Source organism: Theobroma cacao, chromosome 9 (assembly GCF_053813885.1).
Source record: "Theobroma cacao isolate CCN51 chromosome 9, ASM5381388v1, whole genome shotgun sequence".
Lineage (NCBI taxonomy): Eukaryota > Viridiplantae > Streptophyta > Magnoliopsida > Malvales > Malvaceae > Theobroma > Theobroma cacao.
The window spans coordinates 5,182,673-5,209,711 of NC_142647.1; the positions used below are offsets into that span (position 1 = coordinate 5,182,673).

The following is a 27,039-nucleotide window of genomic DNA, read 5'->3' on the forward strand; positions in this document are numbered from 1 at the left end:
ATAGTCTGAGTTATCATTAATCTGGGATTGTGTCATAAATAAAATACGTGAAATAAGGCTAAGTACTGATGATTGGTATTAGTGTGCTTGGTCAACTAGGTGAATTTTACTAGAATCTAGAGAGCTCTTATGGCCCTTCGCTGACGTACATAACTGTCTCAAGTTTTAGGTCTGTTTTGCACAGTTCAGGTTAGTTCTCCTTTGAGGACCAAGGAGGCATGCCCGACAGCTCTAGAAACTCTCCAGACTTCATGTTGCACCAAATCCCATGACTCAACAGTGTTCAGATTCTTTGCCTTTTCAATTGCATCATTTATTCCTGGGAAGGATGTAGATCCATAGTCATTGTGCCTTGAGGGTGCATAAATCTGCATGTCACAATAGTAGGCAATTTAGTCCATTCAGTAATAATTATGATATTGAATAATATATTTCTCGGGGTTTCCATCATGCGGTTTTGATATTTAACTTGATTGTTTAATGAATTAATTGAAAGCGAAACCTTAGTACAACGAAAAAATTAACTTGTTTAGGTGAATGTAGTTAAGGAAAACTTACTAAGTGTTTGTACCATGGCCTTCTAAGAAGTCCATCACGGTCCGTAAATGCACGTTCTGCCATCATTAGTCTGTCATTTAGCTCTCTTACTTTAACATGGTCGTTTCTCCACATTGACGTCCAACCTTTAGCTTCTTTTATTTCCTATAATAATGCTTCCGTTACTTGTTCTGCTGGACAATATTACTTTTTTATTTTAAACTTGATTTATGGAAACTGTAGTGTTACCTTTTTCTGGTTATTTATCTTTCTGGCTGCTTCTGATAACTCCTCGATAGACTTGAACAAGTGGGAAAAGGTTACGCCCTTATCTGAAATCTCATCTTCCAGTTCTTCTGCACTCTTCTGTTATCATGGATTTTGTTGTATTGCGTCAAGCTTTTGTGGCTCAACAATAAATCTAACGGGGTTTATACTACATAGGACTGCATATAGTTATTTCTTTCCGAGAGGGTAATTTACCTGGAGTTCAAATGCATAGGAGTGATAATCAAAAGGCAAGAACTCCTCATCTGCCAGCCGAAGAGCTACTAAACCCCAAACACTTGCCACTGTTATTTAGACAAAAAAAAAAAATCTCATTTTGTCATTTAGTTGTTTGAGGTTTTTTTATTTAAATTTCTCAGATAATGAATTGTTTGACAAATGCTAAAGTAAGTAGTACACTAGCTATCCTATTTATCAAGTGACAGATTGCTTTAGATACTATCATTTTTTCAAGGATTTATAATTGGTAGATGCTGTTATGTACCTGCAACATGTCTATGAAACATTGGGTCACCAAAATTTTCCATCCAGACAAAGTCATCATACATTGAATGATATACTGGGTATCCTGCATCAACAATTACATTCATTAGGCATGAGACATAAGAAAACTCTATGCCATCATATGTTTGCATCTACTTTGCTAATTGCTGCAAAATTCTGGGGGTTCAAAGTTGCATCTAAGGTAAAGGATTAAAGGCATTAGAAAAGATTTTAAGTTGAAGTACCTTGCAGTGAGATTTATTTTTGAGAGAGGCGTGGGGGGTGCCTGGACAAGGTAAAAGGAGATTGATGATACATTAACTTCAAAGCCAATGTTAACGTGATTTTTTTTTCTTATCTCCTGAGAGAAATTTGAAATTTATTCAGCTACTTAAGGAGGAGTGCTCAAAGTTGTGTTTTATTTCTGTCCTGAGACACATAAATAATATAGTATTATGAGCATGTATCTGTGCCTGGGCCTCTAGGTTGGATTAATGTCTAACGAACAAGAATGGAAGTATGCAACAAAGGAACTTTAATTAGATCTTTTACGTGGATTATGAGTCATTCTTGAGGGTAAAAATTGAAAATTATTAGGAATTATTTTCCGGATCTATGGACTTTGTCAGAGTACTGGTTGTTTTATTATCTTGCATCATTATCCTTGTGGCATTGTCTTTTATCAACCTGACATGAATAGAATGAATAGTTTCTTTAGTACAATGAAAGGAGATGCTACTTGGTTTGGCAAGGTTTGATATTTATTGGTCATGTAGTTGTGAGATCTTCTAGTCTGCTTACATTAGTCTAAATTAATGCATTTATGTGTGCATTGTTTAACATATTGGAAAAATTATGTTATTTATTTTTCATCCTCATATTGCTCAAACTATTTTGTTGGTGTCTATCCAAACAAAAGAAGTGCATTGCGTGTATGTTGTCCTGTCTTTTATTTTTTTAGTCTGGTGAAGTAGAATGAAATTGCGTGAAGTACAATGTGCTTGTTACCTCCTCCAAAAAGCATGTCAGCTGCTGGAACACCAATATGTTGCACAAAAGCCGCGTAATCAGAACCTGCTCCTCCTAATCTCCCAATCTTCACAGAATATGTGCGGGTTAATGAGTATGTCAACTTTGATGTAGACATGTAAAGTATACATACCAACTAGACAGGTCTTTGGAATCATTAAGTTAGTGCATTATGCTCACCACAGGAGAATGGGTGGACCCAACCCATTGTTCGTAGATCGTCTGTGATGAGTTATCTGGATCTTGAATCTTCAAAAATCAAATAGAAGAATGATTAATGTCAAGTGAGAGAAGAGTGGCACCTGGTAGAAGGATTGATATCCAACGACACAATGTTCTATACGTTGTCGTCATTTCATTTTTTCCCGCAAATCTTGCCAGCTTATACTTAGGAACTATATATATTCTTAGGTTACTCCTAGCTATTATTGTTATTGCCCTGCTGTTGGTTTGTTTTAGCACTGTTGAGATACCTGTTGTGCAGCTTGTTTGAGTAGCTCATCAAGCTGTGGAGTTGCAGCAGCATGAAATCCTGCTCCCGATACCGCACAATCAACATTTAAGTATGCAACTGCCCTTGAAGCCAGCAATTCTCTGTTTTCTTCTACCCATTCTGTTGATCCTGTCTGGAAGTAGGAGTCTGTTTAAATTTCTATTCAGAAAGAGGTAAATAGCCAAATAGGGATAGAGGCGTAGGAGAGATAGGCAGGTAGACACACCAAGCCATACTCCTCAGCATCCCAATTGCACAAAATAATTGTTCGTCGTGGTTTCCAACCAATTCTTTGTAACTTCCAGAGTCTTTGGGCAACCTACATCGCATAGAAATTCAACTGAAGGCACAATTTGTCCAAATGTGATATCTATTTTTACCATTGAAAAGTAGCAAGAGTGGGAATGTATAATCACCTCTAGCAGTGCTGCGGTTCCACTGTTGGGATCAACAGCTCCAAAAGTCCATGCGTCACGATGATTGCCCAGAATGACAAACCTAGGAATAGTTACAATTAGAACAGGTGGAAATCATTATAAGGCGAGTAAGTGCTCTTAGTTATTCCTAAGCATATACAATATTTTATGAGTTCTTAGGTCTTATCAGTGGATATTCGTGATGTTTGATTAGTTGATTGTTATTTTCATAGGTCTATTAGCTTCAGGTGGATGTCTGTACAAGTCCTAACAGGGAACGGCTTACTTTGCAGTAATAGGTCTACCCAACTCAAATGATAGTAATTCGTGTTCACAAATGTTACTGAACTTACCGATCAGGTTCCTCCACTCCTTCAATAACACCAATGACATTTTGAATTGTTGCAATGACTTGTTTCCCCTGAAAATCCCATTCAAGAAGCCAACCCATTATGAACATTTTAAGTTAGGGTTCAATTTGACAGACTGGATTTTAGGGTTAGATTGGAACTTATCCTGATGTTCCAGTGATCATCCAAGGTGACAGGTACTAAATTCAATGCTCACATTGTAATTGAGATTCACAACTCCTGGCCCTGGTCCAAGTTTGTAAGTTGGGGCACCGTTGCTTCCTTGCCAATCATCTTTTGCAATTTGTCCACCAATAGACCTCAAGATTGTTTCACCATCTGCTCCTGATATTGGCAATGAAGGTATTAGAGGAACATCACCGCTCCTCTCCACCTCCTCAACTGACAACCTCTCGCATCCTTGAGTGCTAGCCCATCCTGGCGTAGTAGGGTCACCAGAGCCGTTATAGACTGTTCCCACCTGAACTCCAGTTGGCGGCATCCATTTGTCGTCGGGAAACCACTTTGCATCACCTCCCCCACCTCCATAGTCTTTCCTGTCCGTATAAACCAGTGCCCCTATAGCACCAGCATCAAACGCATTCATTACAATGTCTCCTCTGTAAATCTGCCCATATCTCGCCAAAACAATAGTACCCGTAACGTTTACTCCCATTTCTTTCAACGTGTCGTAGTCCTCTAACCGCCCATAGTTTACATAAACCACCGCTCCAGTGACAGAACCTGACTTGGCGTATGCGTGGGAAGTAGGCAGCACTTCATTAGCCACATCTGCATAGGGATCACCATCGTATATTTCCTGTTTCAGATCAAAAGTTATAGGTGGCTCTGGAGGGGGACGTGTCAGAGTCAGTGAACGTGAAGCTGGGTAGGTTAGGAGAACTTCATAGGAGACGATGTGTGCCTGCATGTTGCAGGAGGAGAGTGTGGAAAGAACATAGGCTGCAGCCTCAGCGTTGGCTTGGGAGCCAGCAACATGTGGCCGGCGGGTGAGGGTGTAGAGGTGGTGCGATATTGAGACATTGTCAGACAGGGAGTCGGATATGAAAAGCGAGTGGTAGTAAGATTTTGGTGGGGGAGAAAAGAGGAGAATAGAGAAAGAGGTGGCTATGGCTAGGAACGTGGCGGCGATTGCTTTGAACATGGAGCTTAGTTTTCTTTTTGTTGACCGTATGAGGAACCTTACTGCCTAATTGTTGTTTCTTGTGGGGCTGTGTTTTAGTAGGTCCTGGTTTTGGAATGGAGTTGGGGAAAATAAGAAAGGTTTAGAAGGACCACCACTGAAAATGAGAGAGAGAAAGAGAGTAAATAAAGGAGTTCAAATAGATTTGAATTATTAGATAATGATTGATTAACATATTTTACATATTTTATGCTTAAATGGAGTTAAAATGTCAATCTTTTACTCGTAGTGTTGGATTTTTCATAGTGGACAGCATTTGATGTCCCCTTTTTTTTCCCCATTTTTAAAGTTTTCTTTAATTATTGGACCGTTTCTTACCTTTAATTCTTTATCCAAGTGGGTTATTTTCGTTATAACAAATTAAAGGTTTAAAAAGGGAGATTAAATGAGGTGGATTTGGTTATTATAAATGTTATGTCTCCCGTAACTTTTTCCTTGGGAAACTGTTATCAACACCGTATCATTTGACTGGGAATCTAAGCCTAATCAGGTAAATTTGCCTCCAAAGACTGAGCGTTTATTGTCTTTATCATATTATAGTAGCAAAAGACAAGATATAGCTGCACGCATCTCATTAGCATGTGGGACCAATCCTTGATGGGGTTTGACCCATGTCTGTGTTCATTGGCTTGCCGCTTGCCCTTAAAATGATTCCCATTTGAGATAACAAGGAAGATAGAATTGAGCCGCAGCCCTCCTATTACAAAGGGTTGCTTCTTGTCATCTTTCCTCATATCACCTAAACTATTCTTCAATGCCCAAAGCCATCAACTGTAATTGGAATTTTTCAGCCACTGATGTAATACCCCAACTACTTGATTGATAGGCTGATATGGATTCCCGTCCTTGATTAGCTGATTACCCTTTGTCTTCTGGTGAAGAATTTGAACATTGAACATGCCTTGAGTAATTTGAACTTTAGGAACAGTAGCTTAACATTTACTCCATGTTAATCCTATTGTTCAGAATAAAAGAAAATGAATGAAATTGATAATTTTAATATATGCACAAAATTTTGGCTGACTGCTTGCCTATGCACGAACCTGTTTCCTTTTTAAAGCGCTGATGAGAGTAGCTAGTCTTAAACAGAGAGTGGATTTGGTGTTATGGGAAAGAACGTGACAGCCTGTTGAGGGAGGATTTAGTGGAAAAAACCGAAAGTGACCCTGCTGCGCTCTTACCAAAGCCAAGTGTGAATAGGAGAGTGTCAACCTTGTGAAAAAAAATCATTAACCCCCTCTCTCCCTTTAACTAGTTTTTTTTGCTGGTACAAAATAACATTGGGTGCGTGGTGGGTGATGGGAAGAACCTACTGTTCTGGCATGACCAATAGATCGATGGGGTAGTGTTGTCATTAGCATTTCCGAGGATTTCACGTTGGCTGTAAACAAAAATGGAAGAATTGCTGACTATGGGGAATGGGCTGAAGGAAGATGGGTCTGGATGGTGAACTTGACAAGGCAGCTTTTTGATTTGGAGATTACTCAATGGGATGAATTTGAGGGACTGCTCAAGGAATTCCAACTTAGCAGAGATGAGATTGTTTGGAAAAATGAAGCTACGGGTCAGTGCACGGCCAAATCCTTCTGTCGGGATGTGTTAAATGATAATGACAATGCTAATGGGTTATGGAAGAAGGTCTGTGTTAATCTAGCTTCGAGTAGGGTTGAATCATTTGTGTGACAGCTGTTACAAGAAAAGATTGGCGTCAAGGAAGAGCTTCGGAGAAGGGGAGTCAATCTTGTAAACATGATGAGCTGTGTGGTGTGCAACAGGGAAAGGGCATCTTGTAACCATCTCTTTATTGATTGCTATGAAATGTGGAGGGTATGGATGGGTTGGTGTAACGGGTGGGGAATATATTGGGTTGCTCCAGGAAATGTTGTTGACTTCTTTTGGGCATGGAGTGAATGTAATATTGGTGAGTTGGATAATCGCATCTGGATTATGGCTTTTTTTTCGATATATGGAAGTGTAGGAACGGTGCTGTTTTTGAAGGGAAACAGTGGAATGCGGATCATTGTTTGGAGGTAGCAAGAATTAGAGTTGCTACTTGGGCGAATGCGAAATGGCCTAAGGAGTTCCCCTCTGTGCTGGATACATATAGACAGCCTTCATGTAAATACAGACCGAAGGCAAGGGAAAAGGGGAGGAAAGGAATTCAATGGGAAAAGCCTAGAGCAGGATACATGAAGTGTAATGTGGATGGTGCTGCTAGAGGATGTCCGGCTCAGGAGAGATCGGTGCTGTTCTAAGAGATCCAAGCGGGGAGGTTAAAATTACCTTCTCTAAACCTGTAGGTGTTGCTGATTCCAATCTTGCAGAGGTATGGGCTGTTAAGGAAGCTCTCACTATCTTCCTGGCTTCAAGGTGGAAGGACGAGTTTTGCTTGATCATTGAAAGTGATTCACTCAATGCGGTCAAATGGATAGTTCAACCCGACACTGCTCTTTGGAAAATGAGGCAGTGGCTGATCCAGTTTGAACACATAAAAGAGAACTTAATTGGCTGGGAAATTAGGCATGTACTGAGGAAAGCTAATCAAAGGGCTGACACGCTTGCAAAAGAAAGGTGTGGATTTACAATCTGAAATGATTAGTGTCTTCTAGGTTATGTTTTCCTCCATGGAGGGTGTGTATTGCTAGCTGTGAATCTGAAATTGAGTCGTAAAGGTTGGGAATGGGTCGCTTTTGTTCAAATCTGTGGCCAGAATGGTGTTTGAAGTTGCAACAGGGTTTACTGGGAATCGTATGATTGCTCTGTTTATGATTCCTTTTTGGCACCATGGAGTGTTCCTCTTCCGCTTGCATTACCTTGGGAAGGCACTTTTGTAAAGGTTTGAGTTGTAGAGGTTTTAAGAGGGTGGGCTCCCTTCCTGCTGTGTATTTGGTGCAGGGGGAGGACGTCTTGCTCTTGGCTTGCTTGTTTTTTGTCCCATGCCGTTTGATTTGTTTTGGCATGTTGGTTTTTGTCTTAAGTCTACGGAAAATGGAGGTTTCTCCCAGAAAGAGGAGCTTTCCTCCCCTGTTCTCTGGGATGTTTTTTGGAGGCAGTTGTCTCTCTTTTGGAGAATTCTTTCCCTTCTTCTCTTAATGAATCTCTCATTTGCTTTTCAAACAGAAAACAAAAAACAGAAAGTGTTGCTGTTCACTGGGGGTTTCCAGAACATTTCCTGATCATCTGGCCCTTTACTGTGTTGGGATTTGGACTGATCTGCTCACGGGATCAGATCCATGTCATAATTTTGTTGCTTGACAGGCTACCAGTGAACCTCTTCTAGTTTGAGACGCAAACTTCATTCACTCGAGTCACTGCTCTCTCTTCTTCATCTTCTCCTTGTTTGCACATGGTCAATCACGTGCACTGGTTCACAGCTCTTTTTTTCTGCTTTTTCTGGGGGAATTCTCCTGATTGAGGCATAAATTCCGAATCTCTCTTTATCTTTACTTGTTTTGATATTGGATAAAATGGACAATTTTTACCAAACATAGCTTCATTCCTAGAATGGACATCATATGAAAGTACCATTCGCTTTGCAATTTTTAATCTTTTGTTTTGCCTTGCCTTGAGTTCCACTTCTAAAAATAGGAGAGAGTGGTCCTACTCCTGCCCCTGCCCCATTGAATTTGAATCCAATCATTTCACTTTTCACCTTGGAGAAATTCAGCTCTATCCAATGTTCGTAACTTATATGTTCTGGACCTATTATAGATATGTATCCATGGTCAAAAAAATAAAACCACGGTTCAAAACTTGGGAAGAAATGATTAGCTGACAGCATAGGATATAATCATGGGAGAACTTAAAAAAGAAAGGTATATTCACGATAGAAGTAGAAAACTAATGCTAGGGATACGATAATACTTGTTGGATGTCTCCACGGCTGCTTAGTTGCCCAACATGTGAAGGGATATAAAAAAACAAAGAAAGATAGCAAATTAAAAGGGTAATTTAGATGTTGTATGGTAAATTGGAAAAAAGTGTTTTGATTCCTTTTTTTCCTAATTTTGTTTCTCATTTCTATAGGATTAGTTTTGTGGATGCAAATCTCCCTCCATGCTCCTTCTCTCTTCCTTTCTTTTTCTCATTACCCTACCAAATGAGTAAAACAGTTTCATGCTCCTTTGGTTCTCTCTCTCTCTTTTTTTTTATTGGAATGGTCAGGAATTATCCTCTATTTCCATTCTATATTATTCTTCTTCCCTCTACAAAAATAGAGTACCAACATCTGATAGATCTCTCGGCCAGAATCCACAGGGCATCATATATGAGCTTATTTGACATGGACTTGATTCATGTGAGGTTCGAAACATCAAGAATGAAAAATATAAGAAATTATCCTGGATGATAATTTCCTGAACCACGAATGTGCTGCCAAATGTCATAGTTTTTACAAGACACGTGGATTGGTCACGGAATGAATGAACTCTTTACCAGCAAATTGTAGAAGCCCCCAAGAAAAGCAGAGAAGTGGTACCACCTTGAGCAGAAAAGCACAAAAAGAGAAGAGATGGACTAAAAGAGTCATGTAGAAGAATTGTTTCAATTCCGAAACTCAAACAACCACATTATTTTTGCTACTAGTCTAATCCCACCATCACAGCACCAAAATCCCCAAACGCAAGCAAAAACATATGTGATTAAGCCAGGGTCATGTGTGTTTTCTCTTGTCTAGTTCACCAAGTTGGCCCTGCCAAAATTCTGTTTCACCCTTTAACTACTTTGTAAAAATTTTACAGCCCAGCCTGAATCTAAACCACCCAAATTGGTCAGTTAGGCCAATAATCTAATAATACAGAGGTAGGTGACAGAAGAAGAATGATAAAACTAATGAAAATTAGTAGAAAGGCAGATACAGACATCCCATTATCGCTTCACGAATATATTCACATTCATACACAAACAGGGAGGAGGAGAGACCACTCACGGGGCATTAGAAACAAACAACAACATAAAGAGCAAGAAGAAAAAAAATTTAATTTAGACAGAAGGTTTTTATATGCGAAAAAGTGCAACCTGTCTTGTGGCCGAGATTGTTTGCCTTTTCTCTCTCTCTCCTTCTCCTTTTCGACATGTTTGTCAGCAGAAGCACCCGTGACCTCTCACTTTCTGTCATTGATTCTCTAATTCATCAACAGCATCGCTTTTCCACCTAAAACAAAGTACCAACAAACTTGTATATAAACCGTAATTCGACCAGGCCAGTTCCACTTGAACCTCTAAAGCAACATTCCCTTCTGCTACACTTGCTCTCATTCTCATTCATTCTTAGATATGTCAAAGTTTCAACCTTTTTTTTACATTACCATTCTTCTTCTTCTCTTGAATGCAGGCCAGACATTATGCCATACCAAAGGAATCAGACTCAGAAGCTCTACAGGAAAGCAAACAAAAATAAATATGACAAGAACCCAGGTCTCAGAGCAGCAGTTTATGCAGTGGGTCAAATTTGTTGGTAGCCTCAAACACTCCGTTTTCAGGACAGCAAAGAACAAGCTTTTCCCTTCTTACACTCTCACTGTGAACAAGAATCCAGCGGCTGGAGACTTCACCAAAATTCAGGATGCCATTGATTCTCTTCCTTTTATAAATCTTGTGAGAGTGGTCATCAAGGTCCATGCAGGGGTTTACACGTGAGTGCTTTGACTCTATATAATTTGGTAGTGCTTGTATTGTTGTTTTACTCTTGTCCTTATGCTTTGCTGTATTTTTCTCATTTGGTTCAGCCAAATTGCTTTAGTTCCACTGAACTCTGGATTCTAGAGTTTGTCCACATTCACGTGTATGCTAATTTATGTTCAATGTGAGACTGTCATACTGATACAAGAATGTGATTCCCTTTTTTGTTTGTTTTTGTGCCTTTATCCTTGTTTTTAAAATGCTCTGGGAAATGGTCTTTTGACCAAGAGTCTAAGACATTTTGTAATCCAATTTGTCTTACTTTTAGTCATTTCTTAGTTGTGAAAGAAGTTTTATGAGAGGTAACTGATTTAAGGAACTAATATTTCAGGGAGAAGGTTAACATACCGCCATTGAAATCCTTTATAACCATTGAAGGAGCAGGGGCAGATAAAACAATTGTTCAATGGGGAGACACTGCTCAAACACCTGGGCCAAGAGGACAACCTTTGGGAACCTTCGGTTCTGCAACTTTTGCTGTGAATTCCCCTTATTTTATTGCCAAAAACATTACATTCAAGGTAATTAAGTCTTCCTTTCCATCCCTCACCCTCCTTTCCTCTTTTGCTATTTCTTATTGTAAAAGAAAATGTTGGTGCAGAACACTACTCCAGTTCCACCACCAGGAGCAGTTGGAAAGCAAGCTGTAGCATTTAGAATATCAGCAGATACAGCCACTTTTTTGGGCTGTAGATTCTTGGGAGCTCAGGATACTCTCTATGATCACTTGGGTAGGCATTATTATAAGGATTGTTATATTGAAGGTTCTGTGGATTTTATCTTTGGCAATGCCCTCTCCCTTTTTGAGGTTAGTTTCTTATCCTAATTGTACATTTATGTATAGCCATTCTTTTTCTTCAAATTTTATGGAAATGGCAGAATGAACTCAAATGTTAAATCGCATAGAGTATGTAGACAATTGAGTTGTTAAATAAACTTATTACATGCTAGCTGGAGCAGAACATATAGAATGGAGTAATTGCTCATGATCACATTTCCTTTCAAAGGAAAAGAAAAAGGAAAGAATATAAAGCAGTTTTCCCTTGTGTTATATACATATATATATATATATATATATATATATATATATATTTTCATCCTCATTGACAAGAAAAATCTCTAAGATTCCCCTATAATTGATGTGAAAACCATGCTTTTCCAAAAGTATCCCAACACAGAAACTCATTATCTCATCCAAAAGAAAATTTACTTAACTTTGAAACAGGGGAATAAATTGCGAAACGGCTTTTGTCACGCAGGAAAAGCTTTTTGAATGTACTCCCCCACAAATGCTTGTCTTGTATCCAAACAAATACATACATTTCAACTATGAGCTTGAGACATCAATTTGCTGCTTTCACTACCAAATTTATGTACTGCATAACATCACTAAAACCAAAACCTAACAGTTGCATACAGTATTAACTTCATTCAGGTAAATAACTAACTATCAGTTGAAAATGTTTGGGTAATCCTATGAGTTACGTTGCCAAAGTGTAATGTGGTTTGGTTGGATGTGGTTTCAGGGATGTCACGTTCATGCAATAGCAAGGCTAACGGGGGCCCTAACAGCACAAGGCAGAGGGAGTATCCTGGAAGACACGGGGTTCTCTTTTGTCAACTGCATGGTCACGGGCTCAGGGGCTCTCTACCTAGGCAGGGCATGGGGTCCTTTCTCCAGGGTGGTCTTTGCTTATACTTATATGGACAACATTATTATTCCTAAGGGCTGGTATAACTGGGGCGACCCTAACCGTGAAATGTGATTTTCCCTCACCCCTTTCATGCATGCATACACGCACATTAAAAATGAAATTTAATTAAAAGGTATATAATCTATTAAGAGATAACAATTTATTTGCAATAAATAAACATTTTCCTACTTAATTAAATTGATCACTTTTTTTACGATTTTACTCTTAGCCTCTTTCTTTCTCTTTATTTTTCATCTTCATACTAACCACGAGAAAAGAAAATTAACTTTCCTTCCCCTGCTTCATTTTTTCTATCCTCGTTTTTTTTTTCCTTTTATTCTTCTCTCTTACCAAACATAGGGTAAGAGAAAGAGGCAATTAATTTCTTCATTGCATACATAAGACTTGTCCATGTATATGTGATTATATACTTGGATATATAAATCCCACTATAGTAGTAGTGGATACATGGACGGTGTGCCATCAGTGCTTTTCCCATACCTTAACAGGCTTTGGATGGTTTTAGGTGTTTGTCAGCTTACCCTTTTCCCAGCAGCAGCACCTCAAACTATATACAAAGCTTGCTTTCTTGCTTTCCTCTTGCTCATCATCACAGTCATATATTGGGAATTAGGCATATCTATGCGTACATATAAATATTGCAAAGCAAGTAAAACGACAAGTTTGGGCGGTTACTGTTTTAGGAACCTAGCCATCAAACCTGTGTGCCCTTATCCTCCTTTGAACCGTAAAATCTACGTGTAATGCACCTGAAAAAGAGCGCAGAAAGAAGCCCTAACCATCCATGATCCACCCAAATGTTAGGTATATTGCTGGCATATAAAAGATAAGGCCACGCCAGCCTAGCTCAAGTTGAGCCTGCAGGCTAAAGTTTATTAATTATATACCGCAGTATTGGAACAGCATGCGCATGCATTTTTGAGAGGATTTGGTTTTGTAATTTGTACTGATGTGGTTTGGTTTTTGTTGGTTGGCACTATGGCAGGACGGTGTTCTATGGGCAGTACAAATGCACGGGGCCAGGATCAAACTTTGCAGGGAGGGTTTCATGGTCAAGAGAACTTACTGATGAGGAGGCCAAACCTTTTATCTCTCTTGGTTTCATTGATGGGTCTGAATGGATCAAATTATGATCATCAAATTTATTTTATATATGCATAAATTCTAAAATTCATAATGAATGATATACAGTTTTGATCTGTTGTAGGGATGATAGTCATTATAATTCGATAATTAGAAGCCATAACTAAATCTTCATTTACTCGTAATCTGTGCTCAAATTTGATTTTTTTTTTCAGGAGAAAAGTCAAATAAAACAAATTATTTAATGTTCCAATAATCCCAAACAAAATTATTGATAAAAAATTAATAGGAAAGATTTCTATCTCCTCTACATGAATAGCTTCTTTGGTTGCCTGCTTGTCTCTCATTCCTCTCCGAAAGAAGGCACTCTAAGGAAATTGTTATTATATCGAGATAGAATAAATTACTGTCATTTATCAATCCACGGCCCATTTTCCTGATGGGCTTAGAGGATAAATAGAAAAAATGGCCAGGCCCATTCTATTTGAACGTTAAGGTCTTTCTCTTTCTGAGATGTAGTAAGGATTACCATTCATTTGGGCCAAAGGGACTGTATGGGAGAACCCGGGTTCGTGAGCCTGTGCCCACAATGAGCTCGCTAGTTTACTTGTAGCCTGAAAAGTGATATGCCAGGGCTAGCTAGGACTAGAGACTCGGCCTGCATTAGAAGCAGCTAATGTTCCTGGTGAGCTGAGAGCCTAGCTACTGCTCTTGGCTTAGGTGTCCATGTCTTTGAAAGCTAATAGACGAAGAAAAGGTTGAGTCATTAGGCCTAGGCCAGCTACCACTGCTAGGCCGAGCTCACTAGAGATCTAGGCTTTTGGCAGACATTGGAAGCCTATCGAAATTTCGGCAGTGAAAACATGCTATTGCCATATGACGCGAGCCATAACTCACCACGTTGATGTAGAATATCTAAAAAATTTTGGGTGAAAATTGAGTTACAGAGACGGTGCCCGACTTACTTAAACGGCTCTCCCAACTTGAAATCCTTCTCATCAGCGCGCTTCACGAAATATTCAGCCAAAAACAGTGCACAGAACCGGTCAACAGGCCTTAATTTTTTAAATTTTAAAAGGGATGTAGTTGATTGATGTGTAGCAGATGGCGCAAGCAATTAGTGGAAAACAAAGGTTGTATCTGTCCCCTAAATTCAAGAAACATTTTAGGTATGTCAGATCAAAAGCTAATCATTATTGGTGTGGGAAACGTGAAATTACTGATAAATGCCAATCGTTTTTAGGAAAATATCAAACGTCCTGTAATGTATTTGATGATAAGACCCAACAAAAAGTACTGTCACTTGATCTGATTGAAATTTGAGGAAAAAGTTTGTAGTAGATGGTTTAGAATTTTCTTTCTTTGTTTTAACCTTTAAATCATTTTTTAGCTATGCTGTAAGTCAGTGGCTTGGTAGTTTAGGCTTGACTTCTAGTTACCAACGGGTGGTTGTGGAGCATGTCCGGAACTTCTTCTCTAATTTGCACTCGATTGACTCAGTGAATAACTGCATGCAATTATTGCTAGGAATCAGGTTTATCAAGGCGTTGATTGAACTACTCTTTCCTTTCCTTTCATCAACTTAGTACAATAGTGACAGTGTGATTATGAGTTTGGGAAGACAGAAAAAGTAGCCTGATTCATTTTGCTAAGAACTAGTGTAAGTTTTAACCATGATTCTAATCATGAATTCTGCAATAATGAGAAATCACTGCAGTGCTATTTCCCTTTCGAGGTTTCTTTTTGGCTGTTTTCAGTCAAATATGAAAAACTTACATTTGGTAGATAGATGGCATTGTTGGTATAAAGAGCAGTGATTGCCAAAGTAAAAAGCCTTGATAAGGTAGAAGAAAGAAAGAAACAAAGCTTGCAACAGAAGGTGGGTCATGCATGAGCGGAACCAAAGGGGCCATTGCCATGAAAAGATCCAAGCTATCACACATCAAATGCAAACAAAGAGCATGAGCAAATAGTTGAACTCTTGCACACAATTCCAAAATGAATAAAATGGGGAAGGAGGGAATATTGTACTGGAGATGCAATCATGTAGAATACAACAGCTTTGGTTTCCAACATTTCAATTCGAAAATCACCCAACCATGGAATTTTCTTTCCACATTCACATTTATCTTTGGCTCCTAAAGTCAAGAAAATACTACACTCACATCAAATCAATCAAGCAGTGATGGCGCGGTCACTCGTTGGGGTCACCATATGTTTACGAGGTCACAGAATTTTGAAAGACTGGTGACTTGGATTAATTTATTGAAACAAATCATTATCTGATCAGCTTTGATTAGTAGAAGGAAACAAAGTCATGTTGGTTCTGTAGAAAATATTGACGACATGGGGGACTCAACTTCACAAGGCCATCTAATTCTACAATTGGAATTTCATTTCATTGACAATAAGGCCAATTCCTTCACATAACACTGACATTTGAATCAGATGGACAGGAATTTCAATCAGATCACGTAAATTCTACACACATTCTATCTTGTTTTATCACCTATCTCTGTTCACTAGCAAACAAGAGGGGGTCATAGAGGCAGAGCTCCTCTGTTACAATTTTTCTTTCTTTGCCGTCATAATCACCACCTTCTCTGCAAATAGTTTCTCTCAGGATCTCTACCGAATTCTGAGGATCTATCAAGCTTCCCCAACACTGCATTCTTGAAATTAATAGCTTCTTGAACTTGTGAGCAAGATCTCTGCATCCTAACCCCACTTAAACTACTTCTAGATTCCATCATTTCATTGAGGGAAAGGCGCTTTTTCGGACCTGGCTCTGGCCTTTGCTTTGGAGCACTATGTGACCTCAATTTAGCCTTAAAAGACTGCGTACTGGCCATATAATTTGGAAAATTCCCGTAATGTCTAAAAAGGTTTTCAGCACAGACACTCTTCGCGGGGGTAACCGGGGCATTAGACCCACAAGAATTGATAAAACGAGGTGTACTTTGTGCTGTGGAGAACCTGCATTCATCTCCAGTTAATCCCCAATCAGTTTCTTGACAATGGCGGCTATCTGGTAGGGACAAACGGGCTGGAACTCGAGACGGAAGCGGAGAAGACAGCGTTTGATAAGGCGGGTCATCGCTGAAATCTGATACAGAAGTGTTGGTTCTGCGAGATCTTGATTTAGGCCTGCCTGTATCAACCTCCACAATTTTGGGACTTTCATCGATGTTAATTGCAGTGTCAAGAGAAGCTGACAATCTTCTGCTATGGAAAGAAACTGTATGTTCACTCCTTGTATCATCAAATCTCTCCTACAAGATGGAGTAAATGATTTCTAAAAGCCTAAATGGGAGTCGCATTAAATTGAGTAGATTTCTTGTATTAAAAGGATTTTTCTTACCATAGATTTTCGTGCTCGGATGTCAAATCTGTTAGCATCATGATTAATAAGTCCACGAGCTTTCTGGGACCTAATGGTAGCTTGTGCTCTTATCAGGGCCTGCATGCTATGGAGAGTAGCTGTGGCTTGTTTCCGCACTAAATATCCTCTAACAAGCGCCTGTATCTTCACTAACCCTTTCAAAGCTCGTAGAGCTTTTCTAGCCTGTTTTAAATCCAAAATCCAAAATCAAATCAGAAAAAAAAAAGCCTTAAATTTTACTCAAGTTCAAACAGATATACCGGGGAAGAATGCCTAAGATAAATAATTAACACCATTTTGGCCTTTTGCGAATGCTTAAAAAATGAAGACGAAATTGTTAGAACTATACTTACCAGATAACCTCTAAAAACAGTTTGAATCTTGACAGCAGCCCACCTCTCACGTCCACCGCCGAACATGGTCCCTCTGCCATGACTTGTTAGCCTCACCACTGCCACCGCAGCCTGAGCAGCGGCTACTGCTGCATCGGCAGCCGCTGCTGTTGCGGCTGCCACAGCAATTGCGTGCTTGTTCTGCTCCTTCTCTGTTTCATTATAGTATGATCTTAGCCAGGCAGCTTCGGCTGGTGATATGTTGGGGGGTATTGTTGTAGGGTTGTGACACAAGGCAGCGCTAGCGTCTCTCCCTGAATGCCCACTGCTACACTTTTTCTGGTCTCTCCGGTCACTGGAATTTGAGTAGTCTTTGCTGTTCTTTAACCCGAACAAGCCCTTTAGCCACCTTGTAGCCCTTCCCATGTTTCTCAGTGCACTGAGTGGGGAGAAGTTAGGGAGTAAGAGGGAGTTTAGGAAAAATCAAAGAAAGAGGGAATAAAAATTAAAAAGAAAAAAAGGGGTGAAGAGGGTTTTAAAAGTGAAATCTAAAAATGCCCATTGTGATAAGAAAGCTTAGAAACTAGAAAGGGTGATACAGCTCACAATCTTAGGTGCTTTCCATGTTGCGAAAAGTGGTGATGGAAAGTTGTTGAAGAATAATATAACTAAATGGTTTTAAAAGAAACGTCTAATAAGTTGAAAAAACAAAAGAAATAATAGTGAATGAACAAAAGAGATAAGGATATATTGTTTTTATTTTTCGATGGTGTGTTTCATGGTAGTAGTACTATTTGAAATTCAAAATAACTCAAAGGGAATAAAAATACTGTCATGGCCTCGTGAGAAACTGCATTACATGACAAAAACATGCCGCTGGAAGATTCAGAGGGTCTTAAAAAGAAAATACTTATTAATCCCAAGTTTAAAAAGGAGAGTTACAATTACAAAGTGGTAAAACCCCACAAAGGCAAGCGTTAAACGAAGAGGATGCAATAAAATAATCACCACACACAGATTAATATATAAACAGTAAAGACATAATCACCCACCTTACTAGAATCTGATTCTCCTTATGTATATACATAAAAGAAAAAGAAGCAATGTAAAAAGGAGGGAGGAAGGTAAAGGGGAGTGAAACGCTCGGATTTTCATTCCTCCAATGGGAAACTCGGGAAACCTTTTTGCTTTGACAAGAAAAAGAAAAAGAAAAAAAACAAAACACTCTCCCTATATTTCTCTGTCATTGCTTTCTGGAGCGACGTGTCTTCAAAAAGAAAGATACCTCAGGGTCCTCAGCTTCTGACAATCTCGTGAAGCCTTTCATTTTTAGATGCTTATGCTTCTTTTTTAACTTCACTTTTATCTAATTCTCTGCACCTGTTTTTACTCTCCTCCCCTCTATTTTCTTTAAACCCTAGCGAATAAATGATATGATCATGCAAGTAGAAAAATAAAATTGTTATGGCTAAAAGGTTACTTGAATCAATTTGTTGGTTTAATCTTCATAATAAAAACTTTTGAGTTTGAGCATTGTTAGTTTAAATTTCGTTGATGTTATTCATGATGTAAATTGAAAGTGAATTAATGGAGAAAGTACGGGAGGTTGAACTTGAAGAAGCCTATATATATATATATATTTATGTTGTTTTTACCAAAAAAATTATTACTCTACTCTCATCTCCCATACGCAACAATGAACAATCTCATTTTTTTTACTATACCCGGCCCTTAGAACCAGGTATCAGAAAGACAACAAAGCGAGTATAGCGAAGCAAATGATATGTCACTGTAAAACTTCTCAGCATCAAAACAGTAAAGAAAGCCAATGAAAGTAGCTTTCTGTGAATATTTTGTTCTTCTTAATTCCCTCTGTTACTATAACACAGCTATGCCTTGGCTGCAAAGTTCAGCCCTTTTTTCTTTCGGGTTTCGAAAAGATCTCTCTCTCTCTCTCTCTCTCTATTGTTGCCACTGCCAGCATCTAAAACTGTGAATTTGCAGAATTCTTTTTCACTGTTTTATTTCATTGTTCTTCAATTATTTGTGCTCTAATTCAACTTTCTCTTGTCAATGTTATTTTATTTTATGTTTCACAAACGCTAGACCTTTAACTCTCTGCAACAAACTGTGACCCCAGCTTAAAAGGTGATATAAAACCTGTTCATGTACTTTTTTTTAACCAGTGCTCTCAGTCATTTCACAATCATGAAAAACCCAACTAAAACAAAAACTTGAAATATAAAAAAAAAAAATTTTAAGGGGTTCATTCACTAGTTAGTGCTAAGACTTTGTAATTTTCCTTCTCTTCTGCTATGAGTACTTTGCTGACTATATATATCCAGACAAATGAAAACAAAATGTCCGCTACATGTCACTATTTACAAAAATGGTGCCGAAGGAACGAAATAGGGGAGTGGGGGAAGGGTACAATGGTAACTTGGTGGATGATACGAGATCTAGTTTCTTAGCTGGCCTGGTTTGATGGCAATGGCGTATCTCAGACCATTCAAAGACAAAATCCAAAATGAGGTCATGGCAATTTGTTGTATTTACGGGAATACTCGAAAGGGGTTTGACAATCAAGGGCGGGCTTGCATCATTTTTTCGTACGGATATTACGGAATAACTTTATTTTGGGCTGTCTAGGACGGCAGTGGAGAAATTGCCTTATATACTGATTTGATAAATTTTTGGTTAAAAGGACATTGAAGAAAATTCTACTGAGATTTATTCACACTTTTTCCTTTCCTTTTTTTTTTTTAATTTGATTTTACGTGCTACTGTTTATTCGTGTACTCTGAATAGAATGTTTTTTGTCAAAGGCCCAAAAAGCTACTAGTAAACATATCCCATGGTACCCAAATTATCCATGATCCATCAAAATGAATGCCTATGAAATCCCTTTGATGCATTCATTTTTGGCTATATAACAGATATATGGTACCAATAATTAAAAGTTCAAATTGTCTTTCTTCCTTAATATGAGTAATTGAGGTAATTTTGATTACAATTTATGTGATGGGAGAAAAAGTAAAACCCAATAAACCTCTATAGGTACCAAAATAAATGCTTAAGATTATAATAGATTCTAAATTACAAATTTATTAACAGGAAATTGAAGCGAAATACTGGGAGTGGAGCGAGAGCATACTCTACAAATTACAAGGATTTTGATCTCAAGTTCCAACAGTTTGTTTCTATCATCATCCAATAACTTTTGTCCTTAGAGAGAAAAATGTACCCGAAAGGAGATAAAAGTGTAGTGATGATCAATGTTCCCAGGCCTGAAGGACCACTTAATTGTTGTAAATGGCACATTTCATCACAACAAAAAGGGTTTCGAACTTGAGAAGTTTGTATACGAAATTAGAGGGGATTAGATGGGCTGCAATCGGAACTACTCAAAGTAGTTTAAAAGCAGAAGTAGCCAGCTACTTCATTGAATAATTCACAGGCCATTAGTGAATGTCCGATTGAATGAGTGTTCTTGCACCACCTTGCCTGGAAAACCATCTTTTTCCTAATCTGGCAAAAGAGGCTCTCTTGTGTTTTTCCTTTTTCTCTAGGAGCTGTATATCATGCAGAGACAAAAGAAATAAAACTGATTGACAACAAGCCAAATTAAAACTGGGTGAAAGCTAGCTACTCCAAGTTGCAGAGAGGAAAATTTCCCAACGGGGCTCCTAAGCTGGCTGAATTAATATAGGGTGCCACATTTCGGTTCTTAGGAACCTAGAAATTATGGCAGTTTCCTAGATAACTATACTTGAACATTTTTGCGAAATTTGTCCCTTCCTTCATCTGGCAACCTGTGCTGCTCAGAAACCTTTGTCCTATAACCAACCGCAAGCCAAGGCTGAGAAGTTAAATGATAGATTACCCATTGATACAAAACTTCTGCAGGCACATTCCTAGTTTGGTGCAGTTTGTGCTGCAGATGTGGCTGTAGCCGCCCACAGGAATCTGGGGGACCGTTCAGTATGGCTTGTCTTAACTAGGATTGGTTCCATGGTGTGTGGTTGACTGCTAGAACGGTCTAATATCAAAGTGAGGTTAGAGTAGCTCTGGGGGTTTCTTGTCAAGGGAGGATGAGGTCTTAGGTGTCCTCTTCCAATATCTAATTTATGCCCTGTAATTATGTGCTGCTGCATCATTGAATTTTATAAGTGAATAAATTGCCTGCAATTTTCAAAAAAAAAAAAAAAGCAACATTTAGAACAGCCAAAACCATTATCTTTTACGACATTTCTCTTTTTTTTTTCTTTGTTATGACATAAAAGAATCCGAAAGTTCTCCAAACTTCAAATAACAATCCATAATTGGTTGACGATAGTGATGTATATTCAACCATTTTGCCCAAAGCTTCTGATAAATCCAGCTGGATAACTGATGCGGTCATTGGAGAACGAATGGTTTGGGCAGGTCCCTAAACCAACCAGGCCAGACGCCATTCTTTTCGAGAAAGAACGGGGAAATTAAATGGGCTTAGCCAGGATTAACGCTTAGCAGTTCACACTTCTCAGCAGTGTGCGGATTTAGGTTAAATGACACAACACTCTGGGCAGAGTCCAAAGTTAAGGGAATCTGGCACGCTTTGAGGTCTAGTAACTTAAGCCCAGAACCCCTAAGCCTCATAAACCCTGGAACCTCTGAGCTTGTATTTTGGGAAAAAATTGCATAATTGAACCCATAAGCCATAAAGGACACAGGGTCCATGTTCAGGCCACTGGTCCACATTCTGCTTAGTTCTCAATTAGAATAATTCACATTTGGTGAAGTTGGTATTTATTGGCTATTGCCCAAATTGGTTTCATGTTGTAAGCATTTCTTAAAAACTTAAGCCAGACACCAGAAATGATGTTTAAAGCTTTGCAGGCCTAAGTGACTCAAGTCTTCATCTGAAGTTAGTTTTGCTGAGATATGTTGATAATTGCGAATCACAAGCCAGGTATTATGAACAACAAAATATCTAGTAGGACATTTTATGGCACTACCACTTGAATACTCTGGTAATGTCAGTATCATCAAAATTTGTTTTATTTTTTCATAACATGATGGTGGGGCATTTTCTTATCTGCATATGAACGATTGATATTGTTTTGAGATAAGCTTGATAGATTTTTCTTCTCAAGAAAACCCCTTTTCTTTGGACTGAAAGCTTAGTCGTAATGTTAAGTTAAATTCATAGCTTTTGTTTGTTAGGAGATGTACAAAGCCTTGATAGCTGGTAGGATGAATAGTGTTGCTTTAGATATATAGTGAAGTGCATGTGCCTATCTATTCATGTATATATTTCAAACAAATTTCATTTTTACATTTTCCTATTTATACTTAAATTGTACTAATAATTATATATATATATATATATATATATATATATATTACTTAATTGAGTTTTAAACAAACCTCTCTAGTATCTTATAAACTTAATCTCTCACCGTAAAACAAGATTTTTTAATTTGATACAAATTATCGAAATGTCCATTTAAGAATAAAGTAATATAGTAATTACCTTAATTTACATATGTATATGTATGCTCAAATTGCATGAATTGATAACACCGAAATATATGGTTTAACAATAGGTACATTTATAGATTCAAATCCCCTTCTTAATAAAAAAAAAAAGAAAAGAAAAAGAAATCCATGCGTTGATTGTATCAACTTTATCAAGTTTCGGCAACCGCATATTTAATTCGTGCACCGGTCCGCTCCGTTCGCATTGCTTTCAGGGTCGGCACTTTAAAATAACGAAATAGACTACCCTAAGTTGGTCCCTATCCCTCAATTGATTGTCGCCTGCATATCTCCCAGCAGTACCAACACATTCTATCTACATCAACCTAGCTAGAGCACATCATGATCTACATATCCCTAGCTGTATGATCTTTAATGCTATCTTTCGCAATCCAAGTTGCACCCAAATTGAATTCCTTGATAAACACAAAACATTAGGACATGTTTGCATGCTTTGCTTTGTTTTTCTAAACGTACTATATATTTTATTTTTCAAGCTATATATATTTTATGTATATATATACATATATATATTTTATGTATATATGTAGTCATCCAATATTATAAAGTGGACCCAAGTTGTCAACCTCTTAGGGGGTAAAGAATGATGGGTGAGCAAAAGAAGCCTAACATGCCTACAATGCTCTAGAAGTAATAGTGATCATACTACAAAAGAGGATCATGTGAGAAGGAGATCAGCTCCTCCCGAAGGGGACATGTCATGGCAAGTTGAGAAATAAAAGAAACAGGATAGTTGAACAAATCATGGAAACTAACCCTACTAAATGCAATGCTGGTAAGGAAGAATGTTCAAAGTGTTTTTGTGTGTTTCTGCCCGTTGTTGCTTAGAAGGAAGACAAAAGACCAACCCCCTTTTGCCCTAATATAGCCTGCAATGCTTGTTCCATAACTGGTACAAATAGTGGTTTAATTCTTTCATATATACATTGGAGACAGCCATAATGGGGTGATTTGGGCGATGATAGTGGGGGCTTTTTGAGCCCTTGAAAGATTAGATAAGGGGACAAAGGGAGAGATGTATGGATATTAATGAAGGAATGGAATGGGGTGGTTGCCAAAAAGAGTTAGCCATGTGAGAAGCATGATGCTCGAGAATGATGCTGTCGACTCTTTCTAATACTTGCTCTTCTATTTTACTAGAAAAGGAATGGCAACCATGACCCGCCCCTCTCTCTCTCTCTCTTGCTACAGTCATCTGTGGGGACTTCATAGACTTGCTTATTCTACTCCCAAGTCCCAACATGCTCTGTAAATATCTACCTAGCTTAAGCCAATTGTTGGTTGATGATCGAAAAAGATTAAATTTTGATACCATTCGAACTGAGAGGAGCTAGCTAGCTATCTAGCTATAGCTAGGTTCGTTCAACTTGGAAATGATGATTAATTAGCCGGGGGAAACGTTCCACAGCGTGAGGTTGAAAATGAAACCGACAATTATTCTTTATAATTGATGTTCTTATCTATCAGATGAACAGCTAGAGATGGGAGACTGGTATATATATATATATATAAAAAGACAAAGCTATGAGAGTTTAAAGTATCAGTTTCTTTCTTAAAACACATGCATGTTGTGTCCAGTAGTCTTCTGAATGCGCTTAAAATGGAGGCCTGTACGTGCGCAGGCAAAAGTTGAATTGACAGAATATATTTCTTAACATTTGCCAAAATAAGGGAACCCTGTGGGATATGATTTTGAGAAAGGGAACTGAAATTGAGAACCTTTACTTTATAGAGACGATACAGCCCTTTGATTTTGGCATGTTGAACGCTCCCTGCAGGCAATGGCAGATTTCAAAAACCAAAAAAGCTTTTGCACCAATCAAGATTCTAATCCTGATTATTCCAATGGTCGTGGCCCCTTTTTTCCCTGCTCCCTGTCTGTCAAAAAAAAAAAAAAGATTTTGACTTTGCAGTTTCCACACAGGATGTCAATTTCTTAGCTGTTAAGGAATCAAATCAACTGTGAGTCCAATCTGTTGCTTAAACATTTCGTTCAAGTTGGTTGTTGGATGCGATTTTAGAGTTCTTGGAAGTTGGATGAATCTATATATATCCATCTTTTTGTTAAAGTCTTACAGATTTCTTAAAGCTGATTAACCTTGATTATGTTTGAAGCATATGATTCTATATATACAGGTCGCTTAGGGGCCCGTATTTCGATTAGATTGACCAAAATGTAAATCAAACAGCAATTAAGGAATATGCAATGAAACTGACAGTGTACTGAATAATAATCCGTAAACTCAATTTTAATGACACAATACAAGCCAAAGATGAATTACAAATTTAACTAGAAGACTTGACCTCACTCAACTTCAGGAGTGGAAAAGCTCCTGATAAACCTAGAATCGAGCTAGGACCACAAAAAAGAATTCTATTCATGTTAGTACATTTATTGAAGCAAAACTTGCAAATGCAGTATGCAGCTACCTTTCTGCTTGTTGATTTGGACAGCAAGATTGTGGTTTATCTTGAGGATCTTCCATTTTTTCCTCGAGATGGCAATTGCAGATATTTGGTTGGACCAGCTAAGCCTGATGTTTCAGCTTACTACATTATAGAAGGAACAGTATGCGCTATGCGCTTCTGCCATATCTCCCAAAAGCTATATAGGGACACAACAAAAAACAATGGCATTTCCAGTACTTCAATGGCAGGATTCGACTTTGAACATGCATTTACTATTTCTTCAAAGACATTGGTGAAAGAAAAGTACTATAATTTTATAAGATTGTGGAAAAGAAAGTGTTCTTTTTTTTGGGGGGGTTTAATCTTAAAAATCCGGAATATATATCCATTTTGAGCTTTCCCCCAACTAAAATTTCACCATTGAAAATGTCATCACTATTTAGTAATTTTTTTAATATTTATATCTTTCATTTATAAAAATAAAAAGATCTAAAAACAGGATGCAGTTTGCAAATTTTAAAGACTTTGGGTGGGAATGTCCATCACAATAAATACAATTCAATTATATGATATGCTTAAAGAATAAGTTTGACTTCCTTATAAAATATGTATTCCCACCATCAAAACATGAAAAAGACAACAAAATGGAGGGAGTACTATAAAATATATATATCAATAATGAAGCCATTCTTCTCATGAATTAATTAAACATTTAGTTTTTTGGTGGATAAATCCGTAGATTATTTTGCCTAGTGATGTGAGCTTCACATTGAATATATTTGAGTAGTAAGTAAAAAACACAAAATTTGAATAGAGAAACCAAAACCAAATAGCAAAAAATATGAATCAAATGGAGCATAAATGTGTCAAAGTTGTTAATTTCTCCTTCCACTAAGATAAGGAGAGTAGAGCAAATAAAAATACTCCAGTTACATATGCAGGCAAATTAGAGGTGAATATATAAATAAGATGAACAGTTAAGTGGCTGACGATACCCTCCTTCTCCACCACAAATACCAGTGTACGTAGAGGGGAAAAGGGTTATCCTTTCTATAGAACTTGCATGTGCCCATTAAGAATTTGAGTTGATGGATTTGATGGGATGGACCCCCGGAAAGCAGCAGCGTCCTGCCCTTTGTTTGGGGATATGCAAAATCTGTTATATGAAATATTAATTATGAGCTTCTTTTTACATGTAGAAGGGGAGGTGAATTTCCTGCTCCTCCTTGTCATGGCAAAAGGAGAAGAAATAAAGGTCCACACGCATGAAGAAAACAACAAGCACGCAGTGACTGATGTGAAATGCAGATACCCCCCTCGTGCACTCTCTGCATCAAGTAAAAAAACAGCTTTACTCTGCCCACTTTAACAACAAGACAAGACTCTCTTTTGTTTTCCTTTCCACAGCTGCCATGGGCAGTGCTGTTCTCTTCTTTGGACTGGCCTTCTTGTATCCATTTCATAGGGACCGAAACTAATTGAATTACCTGATGACGAATTAATCAATATATATGTATTTCCCTTTTCAAAGAAGAAAATTCAATAAAGTGGATTGCAACTGGACCTTTGCAAGCTATTTATGACGTGCATTTACTAATCACATGAATTTGATTTGATGATATAATTGCATGGGGATCTTTGGAATATGGATAAACAGGTGTTTACATATACAGCATTTTTTCTGACCTTCGAATTAAGGGATGAATGATAATATTGTTTCCCAATCCTTTCCTGTGAGGTTAATTGGACAAAAAGGTTGTCCATAACTATAAGATTATTCCCCTTAGATAAATCCCAATAATATAAAGAGTACTGTCCCAATCAATAAAGTAATGATTTAATTTTAGTTATCATAATTATAAGTTGTGTGTAACGTGAAAGCTGGAGCTTTTTTTGCCATCTTGGATTTGATTTCAATGGCAGCACACGTCAAGTAGGCTTTTTTTTTTTTTTTTATCAAACAAATTAAATTCCTCTTTTCACATCGAACACGTTTGGTTATAGAATCAAACTAGCTCTAATTAAATAATAACCATAGATTCTAGTCTATCATGAATTTACCAATCAGAATTGAATTAATCTTTTTTTTTTTATAGGT

At 37.9% G+C, this 27,039-nt stretch overlaps 4 protein-coding genes across 6 annotated transcripts in view; 1 reads left to right on the forward strand and 3 right to left on the reverse strand.

Annotated features, from left to right (window-relative positions):
* The window catches only part of ADS1 (MATE efflux family protein), a 66,786-nt gene that overhangs the window by 36,805 nt on the left and 2,942 nt on the right, over positions 1–27,039 (reverse strand). The gene's annotated exons all lie outside the window — the stretch shown is intronic.
* On the reverse strand, positions 49–4,890 carry LOC18588497 (Peptidase M28 family protein). Its single transcript, XM_018128377.2, has 12 exons — positions 3,814–4,890; positions 3,600–3,667; positions 3,247–3,328; positions 3,057–3,149; positions 2,811–2,963; positions 2,518–2,586; positions 2,317–2,404; positions 1,310–1,393; positions 1,021–1,109; positions 787–903; positions 559–702; positions 49–368 (listed from the first exon to the last, which is right to left on the reverse strand). The coding sequence occupies exons 1-12, from the start codon at positions 4,759–4,761 to the stop codon at positions 186–188; spliced, it is 2,118 nt and encodes a 705-aa protein (XP_017983866.1). The 5' UTR covers positions 4,762–4,890; the 3' UTR covers positions 49–185.
* LOC18588499 (Pectin lyase-like superfamily protein) lies at positions 9,949–13,462 on the forward strand. Of its 3 annotated transcripts, none has more exons than XM_018126621.2 (5): positions 9,949–10,433; positions 10,811–11,000; positions 11,081–11,287; positions 12,006–12,211; positions 13,180–13,462. In XM_018126621.2, the coding sequence occupies exons 1-5, from the start codon at positions 10,075–10,077 to the stop codon at positions 13,325–13,327; spliced, it is 1,110 nt and encodes a 369-aa protein (XP_017982110.2). In that variant the 5' UTR covers positions 9,949–10,074; the 3' UTR covers positions 13,328–13,462. The 3 variants fall into 3 exon arrangements, with proteins under 3 accessions (XP_017982110.2, XP_088666213.1, XP_017982109.2); XM_088810087.1 differs by having other exon boundaries at positions 9,952–10,433; positions 12,006–12,161; XM_018126620.2 differs by having other exon boundaries at positions 9,981–10,433; positions 12,006–12,241.
* On the reverse strand, positions 15,569–17,628 carry LOC18588500 (protein IQ-domain 26). Its single transcript, XM_018126534.2, has 3 exons — positions 17,013–17,628; positions 16,639–16,842; positions 15,569–16,549 (listed from the first exon to the last, which is right to left on the reverse strand). Exons 1-3 carry the CDS (start codon positions 17,415–17,417, stop codon positions 15,869–15,871), a joined length of 1,290 nt encoding a protein of 429 aa, XP_017982023.1. The 5' UTR covers positions 17,418–17,628; the 3' UTR covers positions 15,569–15,868.